Below are 21,894 nucleotides of genomic sequence, written 5' to 3' on the forward strand. Positions count from 1 at the left end.
CAAATTGAGGAAAGATAGATGTAGGATAGATGTGCGAAAATTTGCCTTTAGCCAGTGGGTGGTTGGTAGGTGGAACAGACTTCCATCCCTTGTCGTGGAAGTTGATAGCCTAAATAAGTTTAAGGCTCAGCTGGACAGGTATTTCGAACGAACAGAGGGGTGAAGTGGAAGTGGTTATTTGTTATTTATTTATTTTACTTAATTTTTTATTTTTTTGGCTGATGCTGCATAAGCTTGCTTTCTTGCATCAAATGCCTCTACTAATGCTAATGCTAATGCTAATTTCTTATCCACTTTCCTCTCAGTTATTACAAAATCATTTAAATACTTTCTGACATCCCCTTCCCTAAAGAATTTCTCATGTGCAAATGTTGATGCAAAATATCTATTCAGCTTTTCAGCAACCTGAGTAGGATGATTAACAGTTAAACCACTGATATCATGTAGACCAATGTGATTCATCCTCTTCCTTCTAGTGTTTACATATGCAAAGAAATCTTTGCTTTCTCTCTTTGCAGCATTTGCCAGACAGCTCATAATCTGCTATAGGATGCAAAATGCATTCCATGCATTTTTCTTCTCTGTCATAAGTCTCATTAGTTCATCTGACATCTATTCAAGTCTAAACCTTGAACAGTATTTCTTAGTTGGTACAAAAAAGCCTAGTAGCTGCTATGATTATTTTCCTGAATGCTTCCCATTTAGAATTTGCTGTCGGTAACATCATCTTTATGAAAGCAAAAGCTCTTCCCTTTACCCATCATGATAGTTACATCCTTAAGTAAATCCCACATCACTGTGATTACTGCCACCTAGTGGTTCTTTTATCTGTAGATTCTTACTGCATGAAGGGTCACTGCTAATTAAGCTCAGTTTGCACTTCAACAGCATTCTCTCAATATTTTACAATATAGTGTATAAACTACATAACTGTATCTTATCAAAACAGTACTTGAATTCTATACTTTTAGGAAAAATTTCCAATTGGTCAGTATACTACCTTTGTTTATTTGTGATGCACCTTAAAAATTTATAACAATTCTATAGATAACTAAAACTTCATACAAATAACATTGAAGTTAAATTATACCTTTTGTAAAAATGTGATGGCTGTAATAATTAACACTGACAGCAAAGAAAGAAAGAAAGAAAGAAAGAAAAATAAAAAAAGCATGCCAACATACCATATGCTTTAAGTAAGTAGAAAAAGAGCAGCTCTTTGTTCACATAACCTATCTTCTTTGATAAATCTATGAAATTTTCCAATTCCTTTATCTAATTGGAGGGAAGACCAGTTGAATGAAAACATTAATTACACAGAATACATAATAAGGGGAAGCAAAAGGTCATATTATATCTTACCTAAATATCGCAAAATATCACAGGAGAAAAGCAAATTAAATCTTTTTTAACCATTTTGTGAGTATGCATACATATACAGGCTTCATAAAAGGTTGATACTTCCAGGATTGAAAACGTGTGTCTGATTCTGAATGTTTATAGTTTTCAGTGGCAAAAAATGATAAAAAATTAAATAAGATAAAGCAAAATGCCCTAATATAAACATTTTACTAGGTATGTGTCTGCTTATTCTTATTTGTTTGTTTGTTATTTGGTTTTTAGGAGCATTAGCAACTAAGGCCATATTGCTCCGGGAATATGCGGTGGTTATTCCCTGACCTTTCCACATCCTCCGTATTTGGTGGTGATGGGCTCAAACCCCGGTCTAATCAAGAAGTGTGTGCTACGCATTGCTGCTCCTTCCCACCTGGCTACGGAGGCGCCTTATTCTTATTTACTTTATATTATTATTTACTACTGAAAATTCTATAGCCATTTTTTTATTGTAAAGCAATAAAATTCAAGCATCTAGCTATGTAATTGTTCAGAATTGGACAAGTTCATATAAACTTTTTCATTTTTTTCAGGTCCCGAGTCAATTGTGCAAGTATGGCACATGTGTTAAGAAACACCTTGTATACATTTTACATGTGCGAAACCTCAGTAGTATATATATATATAAATACATTTTTCAAGGCCATTTCAAATGGTCTTCGAAATGCCTGAAAATTTTTGATTAAATATTTTATTAAAAGGACATTACATTATAAATATTATAGTAAGTGCTTCCATGGACACCATTCATTTCATTTTATAACACTGACATTGATACCTGCAATTGGTTCCTGCATCTAATCTTTGATAATACTTTGATCTTTAGTAAGGACCTAGTCAAGGCTAATTGGACCTCTTGTTGTAACTCTACATGTTGAAATAAGTAACAGTCATCCAGGTAGTTCATAAAAAGTGATCCTGCTAGGTGTAACACTTCACCATGAATTCCAATTGATACAGGGTGAATTAGACACCCATAAAGAGGCATTTGCCCTATCATGCAAACAGATTTTTATTACATTCCCCACAATCATGGGGCCTGTAACATACCTCAACTAACAACTTTCCATTATCACCTGACAACTCACACAATACCGATTCTATACGCTAGCATTTCCAAAACTGGGGTTCGCAAAACAGATCCTATGTAACTGGTCAAATTATTTGTTCTATGTATAGCAAATTGATGATAAATAAAGTTATTATTATTTGTTTATGTAAAAATAAGAATAAAGTCAAGTTGTTTTAAATATAAAACTTTGAATTTTCTTTTCAGAAAATCCAATGTTCATACATACATATATATATATATATATATATATATATATATATATATATATATGCATATATATATATATATATATATATATATGCATATATATATATATATATATAGGAGTCTGCAAACTGTTTTGATTTCTGAAGGGGTCTGTAAACTTTTTTGATTTTTGAAGGGTTCCGTAGATCTCAGTAGTTTGGGAACAACTGCTATACACAATACTATATCCACCTGGGCTTGATCAGACTCTGGTAATAGCCTAACTACTTTCACTTCTGATAGGAAGCAAAAACCTTCCCTCCAATATGCACCTCTTTACCTCTCCTAAACGCATTATAATCACAATAGTGAATTCCCCATCACCAATTTCGGAATGACACCAACTCCATTTGCATGTAGAGATAGATTCTGATCATAATCTTCACAACCTGGTCTGCAGATTATCCCATTCTCATTATACTTTTGCTTCCAACTAACTCACAACACACACAGATTCTATTCTAGTAACTGAGATTCTATGTACTGACAAATGGTGTTAAATTGCCAAGTAAGATAAAAATGTGTCATAAATTCAGAATTACTTGTTATTCAGCAATTTAATATCATAAGCTGTTATGCAAAGCTAGTTCTTTGTTTTCCAATGCCTCACCAGCTACCAATTTCTTCTATGTTTTGAAGTCAAATAAGATAATCACATCTATTGAAACACATTCCCTAAAACTGTAAATAAGAAGTCAGAGTCCTATGAACCACAGTTTACAGTACACCATGCAACAGCAAAACTATTCGGTGAAACCTGTTTAAATGTTAAATCCTAGATGCAAAGACTAAGATTTAGTTTAACTTTTAAAGCTTAAAGATGGCATGGTTCACAGTTTATAATGAATTTTATAATTAAAAAGTAGACATTTCCTGGCTTATCATGTCCCAGCTAGTGATAGTGCTTAAAACACATCACACCATCATCATTGTTATCTTATTGTAGTAAGAAATCTCTAAATTTTACATTTCAAAATTAGCATATGCAATCACATTTCACAAGTTGAAGCTAAGCACAACATGCTTGGCTTTAACTTCTGAAGAAGCCTAAAACCAGATGATTTTCAAAACTTTGATTATCTATCCTAGTCCATTAATTGTTGCAAGATGAGTGTGGTATTTGCAGGAAGAAATTCAACCTGAACTTGGCACTATATTTAGAATAAGATGGTCACTGGTCAACAAACAGAACTTTTTGGTTCTTTGCTCTAATTTTTGCTTCCAGGATGCAGGCAGATGCCGAAAGTTACCAATGTTAATTTGTTGCTTGTGTACAGTAATTGTAATATTTAGATATTCTTGATTTCAGCAGTTTTTAACAAAAATAGGGATCCTTTTCCAAAAGTTTCTTTTACATTTAATCTAGAACACTTTTTTAGTTTTTTAAATTGCAAAAAAAAAAATTATGTTCTGAAGAATGTTTGCAGTCATAATAAATTAATGTATATTTTCAAACAAGACATTTTACATAAAATTACAGATGACAATGAAAGACGGGAAAAATTCCATGGGTCAAAAGTAAAACAATGACCAATGAAATGACAGTGTTACCCAACATCTCCTGATTTCTCAAAGAAAATTTTAATTATAAGGATCTAATACAAATCGGCAGTAGACTTTACTACAAAACAGACCCACTAATTCAGCCTATTATACACTTTTTGTATAATCCTCTGCATTCATATCATCAAGTTTTTGGTAATCACTTCAATTTTAGAAGTGCAGATATTTCTGCACAAGGCGATGTGTAGCTGGTTCACAGTGGGGTGGCATTAGAAGAGCACAAACAAATATTAATTGACGCAAACAAACAGTAGTTGTAGAGTAACAGAAAGTGGAAAGCATGAAATGAACAATAATGAAATTTCAGAATATTTATTAAAAAACTTTTGAGACTACAAGCATATAAAGCTTCCTGGAGTTGATGGCATATACTCAGTTATTTTGAGGGTATCTCCAGACTCAGGAGAAATTCCCTTGGAATGAGAAGTCAATACATAAAGGCAGTTCTAAAGGTGAAGTAACTACTGACTGGTCAGTCTGACTTCAGTGGCAAGTATAATAGAATCAATGATAGAATTAATACAGATCATTTGGATAGAAATGCAATTCTAAAGAAAACATAACAAAGTTGTGTAAAGGGAAAATCATGTTTAACCAACCTAATAGGCCATTTTGATAGAGTCACCAATGAGCTGGATGTAGACATTGTTTCGACATTGTCTGCTGGATAATTTCAACATTGTTTACATGGATTTCAGCAAAGCATTTGATTCAGTACTGCATAATTATGTTATAAGCTGGAACACATTTGAATTGCAGGAAAAATACTTAGATGAATCACAGAGTGGCTCCAGGCTAGAAGGCAGAATGTGCGATTAATGGTTGCTCTTCAAATTGGACCACCCCAAAGATTAGTACTGGGAACACTAATGTTTTTGATTTTCTTAAATGAAATAAATGAAGGGTTAGAGGGCATGATGACAAAATTTGCAAATGATTATTATTAGTAGTGGCAGATGATGCAAGAAAACAAGCTTATACAGCATTAGCTATACCTATTTCACCTATCAATCCCCTCCAATAGTTTCTCTAGCTCTTCCTTAAATTTATTAAAGCTACCCATCTCCACAACAACAGATGGAAGTTGTTCCAGAAATCAACCCATTGGCTAAAGGTAAATTTCCAGGCATCTATTCTGCAACCATCCTTCCTCAATTTAAATATATGTGTATAATGTATATAATTTGAGCAAGAGGAAGAATCCCATCAGCATTGAATTTGCTCAATCCATTCAAACTCAAAAAACACTTCATCAGAACACCTTCCAGGTGCCTAGTCTCTAGATGCTGCAATTTGCAGAACTGAAGCCTTTTTTGGTAAGACCACTCCCTTTGTTCTCCTTGCCAATCTTGTTTCCTTCTCTGTACCCATTCCAGCAGCTCTATATCCTTATTAAAATGAGGCCTCCAAACCTGTATTCCGTACTCAATACAGAATAAAGGTCTGTATTCAGTACTCAATATGTTAACTGACCATTGCTTTATACAATGAGATAATCAGCTCCTTATCCCTGTTAGCAAAATTCTTGTATGTTATTGACAAAATCCTATGAACTGCCCTAGCAAGCATGTCTGCAATGCTTAGAGAACATATCTGACTGCACAATAATAACCCTAGGTCTTTTTCATTTTCCACTACCCTGAGTGCAGTATTACACAGTTGACATATTACTCTGAGATGCAAGGCTGTACCTTGCATTTGTCAATCTTAAATTTCAATTGCCATTTCTCAGCCTGTCTGTCTAATTTTTCTAGACCTTGTTGCAATAGCAAAACATCACTACTGTCATTAACCACCCTGCCAATCTTTGTATCATCTGCAAACTCAGACTTTAAGCCAGACATACCTTCATCAATATCATTAATAAATATAGAAAATGATATTGGGCCCAGCATTGAACCCTGGGGGAATCCACTAATAACATTAGTTTTAGAAGAGCAGTGTCTTTTATATGTAACAGTATCAAAAGCTTTCCTGAAATCCAAGTATATGATACCAAATTATTTTTTGCATCCAGTTCCTTTGTTACTGCATCATAGTATCTAATCAAATTGGTCAGAAAATATTTCCTCTTAACAAACCCATGCTGTGAGAGAAGTATAACTGTACTCCTGTCTAGATGGCCCTGCATTACTTCTTTAACCAGTGATTCCATTATATTCTCTACAACAGAAGTTAAGTTAACAGAATTGTTACTACTCATGTCACGCTTTGATCCCCTTTGTGAATTGGGGATACAATAGCATATCTCCACTCCACAGAGACATTCCCTGAATCCAAGGATGTCCTCATAATTATGGCTAAGTGTCTGTTTACTTCGTTTGCTGCCTCCCCTAATATAACTGGATAGATCCTATCCAGGTGCCTTTCTTATGTTTTAACTGCAACTATTTCTCTTCCACTTTCCTCTCACCTTTCATCTTTCCTCCTTGCCAAAGGTTTCTCCTAATCTGTCTTGGCTTGTCTAACCTTCTTTTTGACTTGATTACAGACTAGCTTTTAACTACCATAGGTGTCTACATCACCCGATAATTTATACACGCTCTATGCCTCCGTAGCCGAGTGGTCAGGAGCGGGAGTGCAGTGGCATACACTCTTTGAGTAGACCAGGGTTCGAGCCCATTGCTAAATACGGTTGATCTGCCAACCCGCACTGGACCAGCGTGGCAGATTATGGTCCATTTCCCTCAGCATGAATTGTTGAGGAGGCTTCCATCCTGCAGTGGATTGTTGATAATGGCTGCAGTTTGCCTTTTTTTTTTTTTTTTTTTTTATATGTATTTTTCTTCTCTGCCACAAGTCTCATTTTATCTGACATCCGTTTAGTTCCAAGCCCTGAACAGTATTTCTTAGTTGGTATGAAAAGTCTAGTAGCTTCTATGATTATTCCCTTGAATGCCTCCCCCATTTAGAATTTGCTGATGGTAGCATCACCAGGAAAGCAAAAACTCTCCCCTTTACCCTTGATGGTAGTTACATCTCAAAGTAAATCCCACACCAATCTCCAGATTCTCAATGCATGAATAATCACTGCTGATAATTAGATCTAGATTATTACTGTCTTGTTGCCTGTCTAACATGTTGCTGTAGAAAACAGTCATTCAATAAATTCACAAAAGTCTTGCTAGTGTGTGAGTGACCAACACAAGTTTCAGTCAATATCTGGAAAGTTAAAATCTCCATTACAAGACATTGATTTACTGGCCAACTATTTCTTTGTACAACTGTTCAATGTACTCATCAAAATTATTAGGCCTATAACACACTCCTACTATCATTTTTCTTTCTCAGTGCTGATATCAGAATAGTTAAGAATTAGCACCAAGAAGAACTTCCTCAGGACAGCTCAAATAGACTTGGGAGATGGTCAGAAAAGTGGCAGCAAAGTTTTAATGCAGCACAATGTAAGGTTTTACAGTTGGGAAATAGGTACCACAAAATAACTAACACACTTGGTTTTTTTTTTTGGTAGTTGTTGCCGCATAGGCTTCTGTGGCCATAGTGCACCTCCCAAGGTTTTTGCAGTACTTTGATCCAAGCCCGAGGTGGGATTCGAACCCGCAGCCTTTGGGTTGCGAGGCAGGCACCTTACCCACCTGGCTAGCCCGGTCAGCAACACACTTGGTGATTTTTTTTTTTTCTTTTTGGTAGTTGTTGGCGCATCGGCTTCTGTGGCCATAATGCACCTCCCAAGGTTTTTTTTGCAGTACTTTGATCCAAGCCCGAGGCGGGATTCGAACCTGCAACCTTTGGGTTGCCAGGCAGGCACTTTACCCACCTGGCTAGCCCGGTCAGCTCACACTTGGTGAGGCTGAATTAAAACCAGTACAGGAAGAAAGGGATTTAGGAGTTATGAAGTGGCCACACATGAAGTACTCCAAGCAGTGTAGACAGACAGCAAAGGTTCATCATGTCCTAGCAATTATTTATCATAAATTTTCTTACAGAGATAGGGTCGCCATTATCCCATTGTATGAGGCAATTGTAAGACCACACTTACACTCAGTGATCACTGAATTGACCACCTACCTAATACTTCGTTTTAGGTCGGTGGTCATAATACTTGATTCAACAAGATGTCGGAAGCGTTTGGAAGGTATGGCCAACCAAACTGTGTGTAATGCAGTCAGAAATGCAGGTATGGAGGCGATTGGTGTATCCGCCCCACAAGTGCTCTATGGGATTGATATTGGGGGAATCCTGAGGCCAATCGATATGCTGGAAGTCAGAACTGTGTTCCTGAAACCATTCCTGCACAACAAGTGCCTGATGGCTTGGCACATTGTCATCTTGGAAGACACCATCGGCATTCGGGAAAAAGTGTAACATAGTGGGGTGTACACAGTCAGCAAGCAGTTCACGCTAGCAGAGACCACTGATATGTTGTTCCACATGCCCCAGGGGGTGTCCAAGTTCCTGTCAGTGAAACATGCCCCACACCATACAACCACCTCCATCGGCCTGCACTTTTGATACCATGCATGATGGATGAAGAGCCTCATGTTGTTGATGCCAAATCCGTACACGACCATCCACGGTGTGGAGTAAATAACATGACTCATCCAATCAGCACACCTTCTTCCAGTCTTCTAACATCCAACTTGCATGCTCTTTGCACCAGGCAAGTCTTTTACGCAGATGAACCTTGGTTTGGAGAGGCTTCCATAGAGGTCGTCGGGCTGCATTCAGTTTTCATAGGGGTGGTCATAATTCAGTGATAACTCAGTGTATATTGCTATGTTCAAGTATAGTGCATCTAAAGAAAGACAGCTTTTTCAAAAGGACCAAAGAGCAATGCACCTGGTGAGATCAGCAAAGGGATCTCCATATGAGGAAAGCCTTTAAATATGTATGCTGGAGAACTTTTTAACTAGACACCTTAAAAGAGACCTGACTGAAGTGAAATTTTCACTGACATAAATGATTTCAAATTATGAGGAAAGAAGATTGCAGAAAATTTTCTTTTAGAGAGTCAAAACCAATTTCCTTGTAATTTGAATTTATGGCCCTTAGTTCTGGAATTACAACAGTGAAAAATTCAAACAAAAGCTTCATTCTTCCTTGCATCATATGACTAATACTAATTTTTCTAAGGGCTTCCAAACAATTTATTTTTTATGCAGCAATTGACACAAGTAGAATTCTTTAATGCATTCTAATTATTTCATTGATGGTAATGCTATAAACTGTATTGAATCTACTGTCGTTGTTGACTCAGAGGTACATTAGATTTCCTCTTTACAATTCCTTTCAGGTCTCACCTGTAGTTCTACATACTTTAAAGCCCCTGGGTTCAATGAAATAGTCATGTCTGCATTTTCTGAATTATTTAAAAAACAAGTTGGAATATTTTTATTGTAAAGTTATTACATACTGGCATCTACCATCGTACTGAATGTTTATACCTTTGTAAGTTCTTTGGCTTGCTACACTCAGCTGTCTAAAGAGTATATCGTGGACTCTACATATAAAATAATTCATGCAAGGCTTATGTTTTACACCCAGTCTTACAGTGATCTGTCTCAATGGTTAATGAAAATAGGCATATTACATTTAATAGTTGTCATTTGTTCTGATCACTTGGTACAAAGTTCCATCATCCACAATACACTAATAATCAATGATTATAATGCTGACACCTTTATTCCACTTCAACCTTTTATAAAACATTCAAATGAAGTGTTTCTCAATCATGTTTTGATCTCAGACATGCTATGAAGTACCTGTGCACCTTTCTACTGATTAAATTAATTTATTAGTTTACTCACATTTTGACTTCACCTCTTTTCATGCCATTTTGTTATTTCCTGCTTTAAACACATTACTACATGCAAGTTTGTAAAAAAAAAAATAAATAATAATAATAATTATTACTCTTATTACCATCCTATATAATTGTTATCATATAGAATAGTAATCAAGAACAAAAGGCAACATGGATCAAGCACAAAATCCATATTGCATTTCGTGTACATTGAAGTGTGTGACAAAAAAAAAAACATAACAAAAGATAACTAGACTGATAGCAGCGAAGATGAAAATTATATTGTTAACTTCACAAAATATGTTGGAAGTTTATGCTGGGGCAACACCACTAATGTATTATTTAAATAAATAATGACCATTATACATACTGGCCAAAACATTAGAAAATCCTGTCACACAGATTGCAATGTCTAAATTAAATGGTTGCTTGATAAAATGAGACCTATGGCAATAGGATCACAAAACATTCTCTGAAAATGTATGTGACAAGAGACATTTCAGTATGTTGCAGCTGAATTTCACCACCTAGATGCAGGAATAAACATTCAGCATCACGTCAAACTATGGAGAAGGAAGTACAATTGTAAAAAAAAAGTAAAAATTATGTGGCATCATATATACAGACTTGATTTCAAAAAGTGCATACTCATGTTCAAGCATATTACTCCAGGACTAATAGCCATTATTATTATTATTATTAGCCATATGGTGCAAGGAAGCCCAAGGCTTATGCTTCACCAGCCCCAAAAATACAAATTTCTGAATTACCCCGAGAGAGAGTCAGAAGTAGAAGGGAATCACCAAGAAAGAGAAGAATGATGATATCCAGCTCAGTACCCTGGGTGTGCCAAGCCCATACTCACTAGATGGTGAGCCCCTGGGGTTAAATTATCACCTTGAAAAAGCAACAAAAAGATGCAAAGGATTGGAATAGTGAAAAGATCAATGAAAGAAGATTGGGGACAATAGGAAAAATATGCTGCATCTAGATGTCTTTTATGTCTTTCCATCACATCAGAACTTTTATGTAAGGACAGCATGTAGCACTTAATGGTAGCATAATTCTGAAGCACACAAACCATGTCCTGTTGCAGTAATGATATGGGAAACCATGTCATTAATGCAACAGAATTGTGGTGTGATGTTCTCAAGGTATGATTTTGCATGGCAGACAAAAGTGTCAGATGTACCTCAAAATTTCTTAAAACCATATGTGCCTCTATAAGGTGCAATCCATTATGCCAGATGTGTTTGCAAATGTTCAAGGCACACATGATAATGTGATATGCTATGTTCCAAAGTGATATGCTATGTTTTAACTATCTTCAAATCTCAAAAATTTAAATTTTCTTCTGCCAAAATTTTTTGTAATAGGATATTTTATATGTGCACCATAGGTTAGGAACAGTACCATGAGAATCTGTGGATGTATATGAATGTGATATCTGTTCAAGGAATCTTTCTGTCATATCAGAACTGGCAACTAAATGATGCAAGCATGCAACACTGATTCTGACACTTTCCATGTGCTGATAGAATTCATGTTGCAGTGTATAGGCTGTTTATTAGTAAAAAATATTGCTATTTTATTTCACAATGAGGAAAGGTATAATGTTTTGAACAGAATGTGCAAATTAATTTATAGTAAGATTATCACCACACTTACCATATTTAATCTGACATAATTATCACAGATGAGTTCAATTTTCTGATGATAAGGCCTCAATGCAGAAGACTAGAAATTTTAATGTAAATGAAAAAAAAAATTAAATTAAAAAAAATAATAAATCAAGTTTTGATTATACAGTATGATGCAAATCACTACTATATACAGAATTTTGGATTATACTTCCAATTATTTTTTATTACATGAAATAATTGTTTTGTACAAAATTTTTATGTGCATTCATTTAATCTGCTGGTGCAGGCATGAGGGTAAATTTTTGCTCCACACCCCTAAAATATATTTCATATATAATATATGAAAAAAAAATATATATAAGAAATATAAGTAACAGCATGAAGAGATACAGAAAGAGATAAAGGAAAGAAATCAATCACATATATGAAAAAAAAAAAAAAAAAACATATAAAACTACAAATAAAAATATATTGTCATATTACATGCTGTTGTAAGAAGAGTATTACTCTTATTACAACAGTTAAATATTAAACATTCTAGAAGCAACATGCCTTTTTGCTGTTTATTTTCATATTCAGATTTTTCTTAGAATTTTTGTGTTTCAAGCAACTTCTACCAGTTAGCCAATTTTGTATTAATTATTAATATATACGTCACTGCAGTTTTTCCCCAATCTCAAAACTATCTGAGACAAAATACCCAGTTATTTTATGCAAACAGAAATATGGGATGGGGATACTATTTAGGTGCAACTAATTTCCCGTATTCACTATTGCCAACAATATATGACCTTTCTGGCATCACAACCTTTGATCAATATGGCAAATCATCAACATATGATGATTTGCCATACTGATCTCTAGCTTCTGACAAAGCAATGATTCAACCTCTTTTGATGTTCATCAGTTACACAAAATGTCACCTTATAAGCTTAAAAGGCACTGCAGTAAACACTTAGAAAGGTCATTCACTCACCATTTTGTTTGCCTTCTAAAATGTACACAAGTTTTTATAGAACCTTCAGATTCCAACATCAGGGTGGAACAAACATGTTACTGGATTCTCACCAACCAAGCTTAACATGCTAATTACTTACATCTATGTGCATAAATGAGTCATAGTTATGCAGCAAATTTTCATGTATATCTGTCTATTCTTTCTAAGTGGGACAATTTTAATGATGGGCAGTGCATTTTTTATTTCTTTTATTTTTTCACATTTTATTTTTTTTTCATTTTACCCTATTTACTTAATTTTATTTATTTATATCTGAAATGTGGTTGAAAACTTTCTTTTCCATGTGGGAAGATACAGTTTTTCAACTTATTTTTTTTCCTATTTCACATTAAATCAATATAAAAAAAATAATTTTTTTTCATATTTACTTACTAAGCTTTTTAATCTTTTATCGATGTTTATCTTAATGTGCTGAGAGAAAGGCATTAAGTGGGAATTGTTATTCAATATAACAATTTAGTAAAACACTCTTCTCCACTCGATTAAATTAAATTTAATTTACTGACTTTCAAAAATATACAAAGGATAACTTTCTTCAATTCATCAAATTATATACTGCAGACAATGTTTACAGGCAAAGTCTCAACTCTGAGATTAGACTTTGGTTTCATCTGAAGTGGTCATCTATTTCATCTATTTAGCTTACTGAAATATACCTTTTTCTTTTGGCCTGATGATAGAATTCCAAAGTAAATCCAGAAATGTAAAGTTTCTTTGCACAACCCTACTTTTGCATCTTCTCAGCAAAACAATCAAGAGATTCATCAGTCAGAAATGTTATGAATGTGAAAGTGGTTTGCATATTTTTCCAGAGCCATATTCAGATAGACTTCGTTCATGAGCCAATTCAAGAATTGTTAGATGGCAGTCATCCATGACTAACATCTCCACTTCTTTCACGTTCTCCTGTGACAGCAGTTATTGAGCATACTAGAATTGCTACATCATAAACATTAATGTATCCCCCCCCAACTTGAACTATCTACACCAGTGTGCTGCAGAACAGTGCCACAAACTTTGTTGAAGTTGTATAGCTATAAATAATACTATACGTATTATGATTAGAAATTGACAACTGAGAACTTATTTTAAAAAATTAACTGCACATTATTTACTCCCATTTATAGTTTTTATATATTTGTAACACCATGTTTACAGATAAGCAATGTTGTATGTGTGGAACAGTAAATTATTTTTCACGTGAGTATCCAACACATGCTTTCTCAAGCTATTTGTGTGTTTGCCCTTCCAATATTTCTCATCTTGTCGCTGTGCTGACTGAAATAAGATGCCGCTCGTTAAAGTTAGATATGTATATGCTGTTCCTTTAAAGTGTATAGATTAGCAAAACATCCCCAGTCTTTTATTATTTTATTGGCTTGTTTTGATATTTATCCCTGACTTCAACTATATTACTTTGTTGCTGTGCTGATGCACCCACCCTTTGTTATAAGACTATATTTTAAAGCAACAGATGCGTCCCTCCCTCTGTTCGAAGAGTATTGATCACGACTATCACTTTCAGTTTCCTCACAGCTATGCTCTGAAATAGTCAGAAAACTGTGATCGCAAGCCATAACATTGTTCATTTTACTACTTTCTTTTTTTAACAATGGACAAGTTCCCTGTAAGGAGTATTCCATCCATGAGTGCAAGTCCTGAAAGTGACGAGCCCGATAAAAAGAAACAAAAATTAGTGCAGACAGTATAGTGATAATTATTTGGATTTTGGATTTTTCTGGTGTGGTGATAAAATGTGCCAATCCCTGAGTGTTTTGTGTGTCGAGAAAAACTGAGCAATGCTGCTATGGTTCCCAGTAAACCGAAAAGACATTTCTCAACAAAACATTCTTCTCTGGCATGCAAAGATATCAATTATTTTTGACAGTCAATTATTCATGACATCATTGGTACATGTTTTGGAAAAAAGTAGAGGAAGCTAGCTATAAAGTATCTGAACTTATCACAAAGGCCAAAAAGCCACATACAATAGCAGAAACTTTGTTAATGCCAGCTTGTTGTAAAGAGATGATGAAAATAGTCATGGGCCCAGAAGCTGCTAATGAAATTTCAAAAATTCCACTCTCAGCTTACACAATCAGTTGCTGAGTCAGTGATTTGTCCAGTGACATTAAGGACATTATGAAGGAGAAAATCAAAAGCAGTCAGAAGTTCTCACCTCAGATCAACGAGTTCACAGATGTTAGCAGTCATACTCAACTTCTTGCCAACATTCAGTTCATCAAAACAATTTTTTTTTTTGCAAAGTATTACCCAAGCGAGCAACCAGTGAAGAAATATTTTGTGTTATCAATGAATATATGCTCCAAAATGGATTAAATTGGAAGGATTGTGTTACTGTTTGCACAGACGGAGTCGCTTCTATGAGAGTCGAGTTAAAGGCTTTGTGGCTAAAGTGCGTAAAGTGAATCCTGATATACGATGTGACCATTGTCTTATTCAGCACGAAGCTATTGTTGCCAAGTCTTTGCCATCTGGTCTGAAAGTTGTGCTGGACGAAGCAGCAAAAGTCATTAACTTCATCAAATCATGGCCCCCTCAATTTGCAGCTTTTTTCTTTTTGTGTCAGGAAAATTGGATCTGAACACACCATACTCCTGCCACATACAGAAGTACGGTGGTTTTCATATGGTAAAGTGTTAACGTGCATCTTTGAACTTAAGGCGGTACAGACATTTTTAACAGTTGAGGGGCACAGGAATATGCAGAATTATTTGCAGATGATGAATGGGTGACCAAGATGGAATATATTTCCGATATTTTCGTTCACTTGAATGAGCTGAACCGAAAAATGCAAGGCAAGAACGAAAATCTTTTTATGAGTATGGATAAGATTCAAGGCTTTCAGAATAAGCTGGATTAGTGGATACAACACATTGCAAATTGATCGTTTGAGATGTTCCCAACTGTATGGCTGCTTGCTGCTGGTACTAAAGTGGTTGATGGACTTCATTAAAGAACATTTAGATAACTTAAAGCAGAAGTTCAAGGATTATTTTTGTAGACAGCATTAAAGATTTTGACTGGGTTTGTGATCCATTTGTTGTGGATGCACAATCTCTTCCAATGAATGTACAAGAGGAACTAACAGATCTAAAGGCGAACAGAACATTGCAATTAAAACATTGTAGTAATAGTGGCATGTGATGCAATAAAGCAAGTGTATGAGCTTATGCAGCATCAGCCAAAAAAAAAATAAAAACCCCACCATTCCCTCCGAATGCCTGTCCAGTTCCTCCTTAAATTTATTTAACCTATCAACTTCCACAATGACAGAGGGAAGTTTGTTCCAGCAATTAACCATCCACTAGCTAAAGGCAAATTTCAGCACATCTATTCTACATGTCTTTTCTTAGTTTGAATTTATGCCCCCTTAGGTTCATAATCCGAACAAGTGGAAGGATCCCATCAGAATTCAGCATGCTCAACCCATTCAAGGCCTTATACACCTCAATCAGATCACCACACAGGTGCCTAGTCTCCAGCCACTGCAATTTGCAGAACTTAAGCCTCTCTTGGTAAGAGGATCCCTTCATTCCCCTCACCAATCTTGTTGCCCTTCTCTGTACATGCTCAAGCAAATCTACATCCTTCCTAAAATGAGGCCTCCAGACCTGTACGCAGTACTCAAGGCATGGTCTGACCATTGCCTTATACAGAGGGACAATCACCTCCTTTTCCCTGCTAGCAAAATTCCTATATATCATTGACAACACCCCATGGCCTGCCCTGGCAGCCTGTCTGCATTGCCCAGAAAACTTCATATCTGACTGCACAATTACTCCCAGGTCTTTTTCATTTTCTACCACCTTAAGTGTAGTACCACACAGTTGGTACATTTCTCTGGGGTTACTTCTATCCATATGCAGTACTTTGCATTTGTCAAGGTTAAACTTCAGTTGCCACTTCTTAGCCCATCTGCCCAAATTTTCTAGATCCTGTTGCAGTAGCACACTGCCATTACTGTCATTAACAACACTGCCAACCTTTGTATCATCTGCAAACTTCGACACCAAGCCTGATATATCTTCATCAATATTATTGATAAATATACAAGACAACAGTGGACCCAACACCGAACCCTGTGGGACTCCACTAATAACATTAGTCCACGAAGAGCAGCACCCACTGATTACCACCCTCTGTCTTCTCCCACTTAACCATCCTTTTATCCATTGTAGCAACTTACCCTTAATACCATTCTGCTCCAATTTGTAGAATAGTCTTCCATGTGCAACAGTGTCAAAAGCTTTCCTGAAATCCAAATATATGATATCAAAATTATTTTTTGCATCCAGTTCCTTTGTAACCACATTATAATATCCTATCAAATTTGTCAGACAAGACTTTCCCTTAACAAACCCATGCTGTGTCTGAATTATTGCTGCAGTCTTGTCTAGATGATCCTACAATGCATCTTTAACCAGTGACTCCATTATTTTACCCGGAACAAAAGTTAAACTAACGGGTCTGTAATTACTCGTGTCACCGTTCGATCCCCATTTGTGAATTAGGGATATATTTGCACATCTCCAGTCCGTGGGACCTCCCTTGAGTTCAAGGATGCTCTCATAATTATGGCTAAGGGTTTGCTTAGTTCCTTTGTCGCCTCATTTAATATAACTGGATAGATCCCATTCACCCCAGGTGCCTTTCTTATGTTTAACTTCAACAATTTCTCCTCCACTTTGCTCTCAGTTATTACAAAATCATTAAGCACCCTGCTACAATTTGATAACCTTGTGGCATTTTCAAACCTTAATAACTCCTCATGTGTGAATTTAGATGCAAAATACTCTTTCAGTTTGTTTGCTGTCTGAGCAGGATCATCAACAGTCGAGCCATCGATATCAAGTGGACCAATCAGATTCATCCGCTTCCTTTTAGAATTTATATAAGTAAAGAAATCCTTGCTGTTTTTCTTGGCATCCTTTGCCAAAGATTTCTCGTAATCTGCCTTCACCTGCCTAAACTCCTTTGTGACCTGATTACAGACTAGCTTATATCGTGAAGCGCAGTTGGACACATTTTTGGTTGTCAATAAAGAAAGAATACCTGGCTAGCTCTGAGATGGCACTTAATATGTTATTACCATTTTCAACTACATATTTGTTTGAACTGGGCTTTTTGACCTTGACTGAGCATTGATGAAGAAGTAAGGCTTGTATTATCAACGATTCCGCATGCCTCAGTTATCTGTTTTCAGCAAAGTAGGCACGATATCACATTGAAGGAATGCGCAGTGATTTGGTTTAATACCAGGTCTGATGTAACTGAGTGGTCAGGAGCGCGAGTGTGGTAGCACACGCTATTTGAGTGGACCGGGGTTCTAGCCCATGACTGCTAAATATGATTAACAATTTGTATTGATTGAGCTATTGTAAACTCTACTGGCCTGATGATCGTGTCGAAGTATAAACAAAAAACTTTTTTTTTTTGGCTTTGCTTTTGTACAGTGATTTAGGTTCATAAAATGTTAATATATGCATGAGCCAATTTCTTTTGAAACAATAATAATTGATTCTATTATGACATAGTATATTTATATTAAGGTTGCCGTAAACTATGCTTTTTGGGGATTAACATTTTGATGTCCGTGTTCTGTCATGGATAACTTAAGGTGGGCCGTGAAGAGAAAAAGGTTGTAGAACACTGATCTACACCATTTTACACAAATACTATAGGATGGACAATCCTCCTCATTCCCTTAAAAATTGCCTTCATTTCCTTCCTCCCCATGGAGAAATGGGAATGTTCCCTCTGCTGCAAGCAAGAAAATAATAATGAATTACAGAGTTATCGAAATTTCCACAATTATTATGTAAATTATGAACTATCTATCTATCAAAAAATGATTCTACAGTTATTCTTTGTAAGTGTACAAGGATCTACTGAAAAACCCCTATACAAAGTAATATAGTTAAACCACTTGTCCTGGTGCACTGGGAGACTGTTAGTGCCTGACAGAAATTTACGTCCTGCAATATAAATCAGTTCATTAAAAGGCAGTAATCACTTCATTATCCCATAGGAAACATTGACCTCCAATGCCATTCTATAGTAGACCATATGAGAGGACTGAACAGCAAAGTTAGAGTGCTATGTTGGGTGAGGGGCTTAAAGGGGAACAGGTATCCTGTGTGTTATCAGACACTCAGCCTAAAACACTGATGGATCCAATATCTCTCTATTACAGAAGATTTAGGAGAAGTCCGGTTGGCCTGCCTCCCTAAAATCCACTCATGCACACCTTCTCGATGGTAAGCCCTGTTGCGTCACTTAGGTGGCAAAGAACGTGTAGAGTGGTTCTCTTCAAGACGCCTGGTCAGCGTGAAGAGGAAAAGACCAAACCCTCCAGCACATGAAAGCACAACAAAACATATGGCCCTCAGTCCCCAGCAGCTTTCACTCTCCCTCTTACGGCAGCGAGAGGATCAGAGTGGAAGCAGAGGGTGCTAAGAATCTCTGGGTACGACCAGGCTGCCATGCACGGAAACTGAATTTGGCCTGTTATAACGTAAGAACACTCATTGGTGAAGACAGGATATTAGAGCTGGAAAAGGAATTGGAAAATGTGAATTGGATTATCATCGGTTTGGCTGAAACAAGAAGAAGAAATGAATCACTTATAAGTTTATCAAGTGGAAATCTGCTGTACACCAATGGAAACAGTGAAAGGAGTGAAGGTGGAGTTGGGTTTCTGGTCCATAAAGATTTTAAAAACAACATTTTGGAATTCAAAAGTACATCACCAAGGGTGTCAAGGCTAATACTCAAGATTTCTAAGAGGTACAAGCTAAAGATTATAATGATTTATGCACCAACATCGAGCCATGATAATGAAGAGGTTGAAGAAATGCATACCGAAATTGAGAGTCTTCTAGATGAGCATAAAACCCACTACACTATTATTATGGGAGACTTCAATGCTAAGGTTGGAAAAAGACAAAACAGCACAGAAAGGGGAACAATAGGAAATTTTGGAATTGGTGAAAGAAATGAAAGAGGTGAAAGACTTGTGGAATTTGCAGAATCTCAAGGATTGTCAGTAATGAACACTTTTTTCAAGAAAAGGGTGAACAGAAAGTGGACATGGAAGAGTCCAAATGGATTAACTACTAATGAAATCGACTTCATCCTCACTAACAGAAGATATATTGTGAATGATGTTACTGTCCTGAGTAATGTAAATGTTGGAAGTGATCACAGAATGGTAAGATGTACACTTGATATAGATGTAGGAAAGGAAAGGAAAAAACTGACTCGAGTAAATAATACAAAGGTCTTTGAGATAACAGAAGAGGAGAAAAAGCAGTATGTACTGGAACTTAAGAACAAGTATGAGCTTCTGCAGACTGCTGAGGACCAAGATATCGACGAGGAATATTACAACTTTTTGAAAGTGATAAAGCCCAAGAAACCTATAGGGAAAAAGAAATCCAAAGAAGAAAAAATTAGTCAAGAAACACTTGTCATGATGAACCGAAGACGACAAATGAAAAGCAAGAAAAACACTGACAGGGAGAAAATTGAGTATACTGAGTTATGCAAAGCCATTAGAAAGAGACTCAGAGAGGACATAAGATTTAACACAAGAAAAGTAGAACAAGCATTAAGAGAAAACAAAGGAATTAAATCAGCAGCCATGAGCAGTAATACAGAAAGACAAATGATACTGAAACTGAAGAATAGCGATGGTGTACTTATAAACAGCAGAGAAGGCATAATTCAAATAGCAGAAGACTACTATAGAGAATTATACAAGGAGCAGGGGAATGATGCCAGCAGTGGGGAAGATGGATTGCAAAGTAGCAACACATACGACATACCCTATATTCTTCCTGATGAGGTAGAACATGCATTGAAGAAAATGAAGAATCAGAAAGCCCCGGGGGAAGATGAAGTTACTGTAGAGTTGTTAAAATTGGGAGGAAGAGACATAACACAAAAACTGGCAAGGCTCTTCACAAAGTGCATTAGAAAAGGTGTGACTCCTAAGCAGTGGAATAATGCAATCATAGTTTTGCTGCATAAGAAAGGAGATAAATCAGAAATTGGAAATTATAGACCAATTAGCTTGCTATCCCACATCTACAAGTTGTTCACAAGGGTCATTACTAACATTTAGAAAGAATACTTGATGAGAATCAACCGAAAGAGCAAGCTGGCTTTAGGACAGGATTCTCAACTATGGATCACCTTCATGTAATATCACAGCTAATGGAGAAAGTAAATGAATATAAAACACCATTATGCCTGGCATTTGTGGATTATGAAAAGGCATTTGACTCCATACAGCATAAGGCAATGTTTCGGGCACTGGAAAGACAAGGCATTGATACCCCATATATTATGATTTTGAAGAAAATATATGAGAGTGCTACCTCCTTTATTAGACTAGAAAAAGACAGTAGGAAATTTAAAATTGAGAAAGGAGTTCAACAAGGAGACACAATATCTCCGAAGTTGTTTACTGCTGCCCTTGAGGAAGCTTTCAGAAGATTAGACTGGTCGCAGAAAGGAGTCAATGTGAACGGAGAGTACCTAAACCATTTACGATTTGCAGATAACATTGTGGTCATTAGCCACGATCCCAACGAATTAGAGGAAAATCTTAATCAGTTATGCACAGCTAGTAAGGATTTTGGACTAAAGATGAATATGGCTAAAACAAAAGTAATGATGAACAAGTATGCCACGGAAAGGGAAATAATGATTGAAGGAGCAGTAATTGAAAAGGTGGAGTCATATACTTATCAGGGACAAGTCATTAGCTGTAATAATGATAAATGGCTGGAAGTCAAGAGAAGAATAAATTTTGGATGGATAGCATTCAGGAAATATAGTCACATACTGAAGAGCAATATCCCAGTTTGTCTGAAACGTAAAATAATGAATCAATGTATACTCCCCACCATGACTTATGGAAGTGAAACTTGGGCACTCACCAAAAGAATGGAAGAGAAGCTGAGAACTACACAGCGAAGAATGGAACGAATCATATTGGGAATCAGACTGCTAGATAAGAAGAGAAACACATGGATTAGGCAACAAACTCAAGTAAAGGACATTCTGATCAAAACTAAAGAACTAAAATGGTCTTGGGCAGGACACATAGCTCGAAGACATGATGACAGATGGACTAAGAAAATAACAGAATGGTACCCAAGAT

General features: G+C 36.1%; 1 protein-coding gene across 1 annotated transcript in view; it reads right to left on the reverse strand.

Moving 5' to 3' along the window:
• LOC150083867 (leucine-rich PPR motif-containing protein, mitochondrial-like) overlaps positions 1–21,894 on the reverse strand; it is a 314,087-nt gene that overhangs the window by 75,343 nt on the left and 216,850 nt on the right. Inside the window, exons 27-28 of the mRNA XM_090375475.1 lie at positions 11,709–11,777; positions 1,185–1,275 (exon numbers count right to left, since the gene is read on the reverse strand). Of these exons, the coding sequence (XP_090231601.1) occupies positions 1,185–1,275; positions 11,709–11,777 (160 nt within the window). The remainder of the gene's footprint in view (positions 1–1,184; positions 1,276–11,708; positions 11,778–21,894) is intronic.

Source organism: Mastigoproctus giganteus, chromosome 6 (genome assembly GCF_048544385.1).
Source record: "Mastigoproctus giganteus isolate SK-2022 chromosome 6, ASM4854438v1, whole genome shotgun sequence".
Classification (NCBI taxonomy): Eukaryota; Metazoa; Arthropoda; class Arachnida; order Uropygi; family Thelyphonidae; genus Mastigoproctus; species Mastigoproctus giganteus.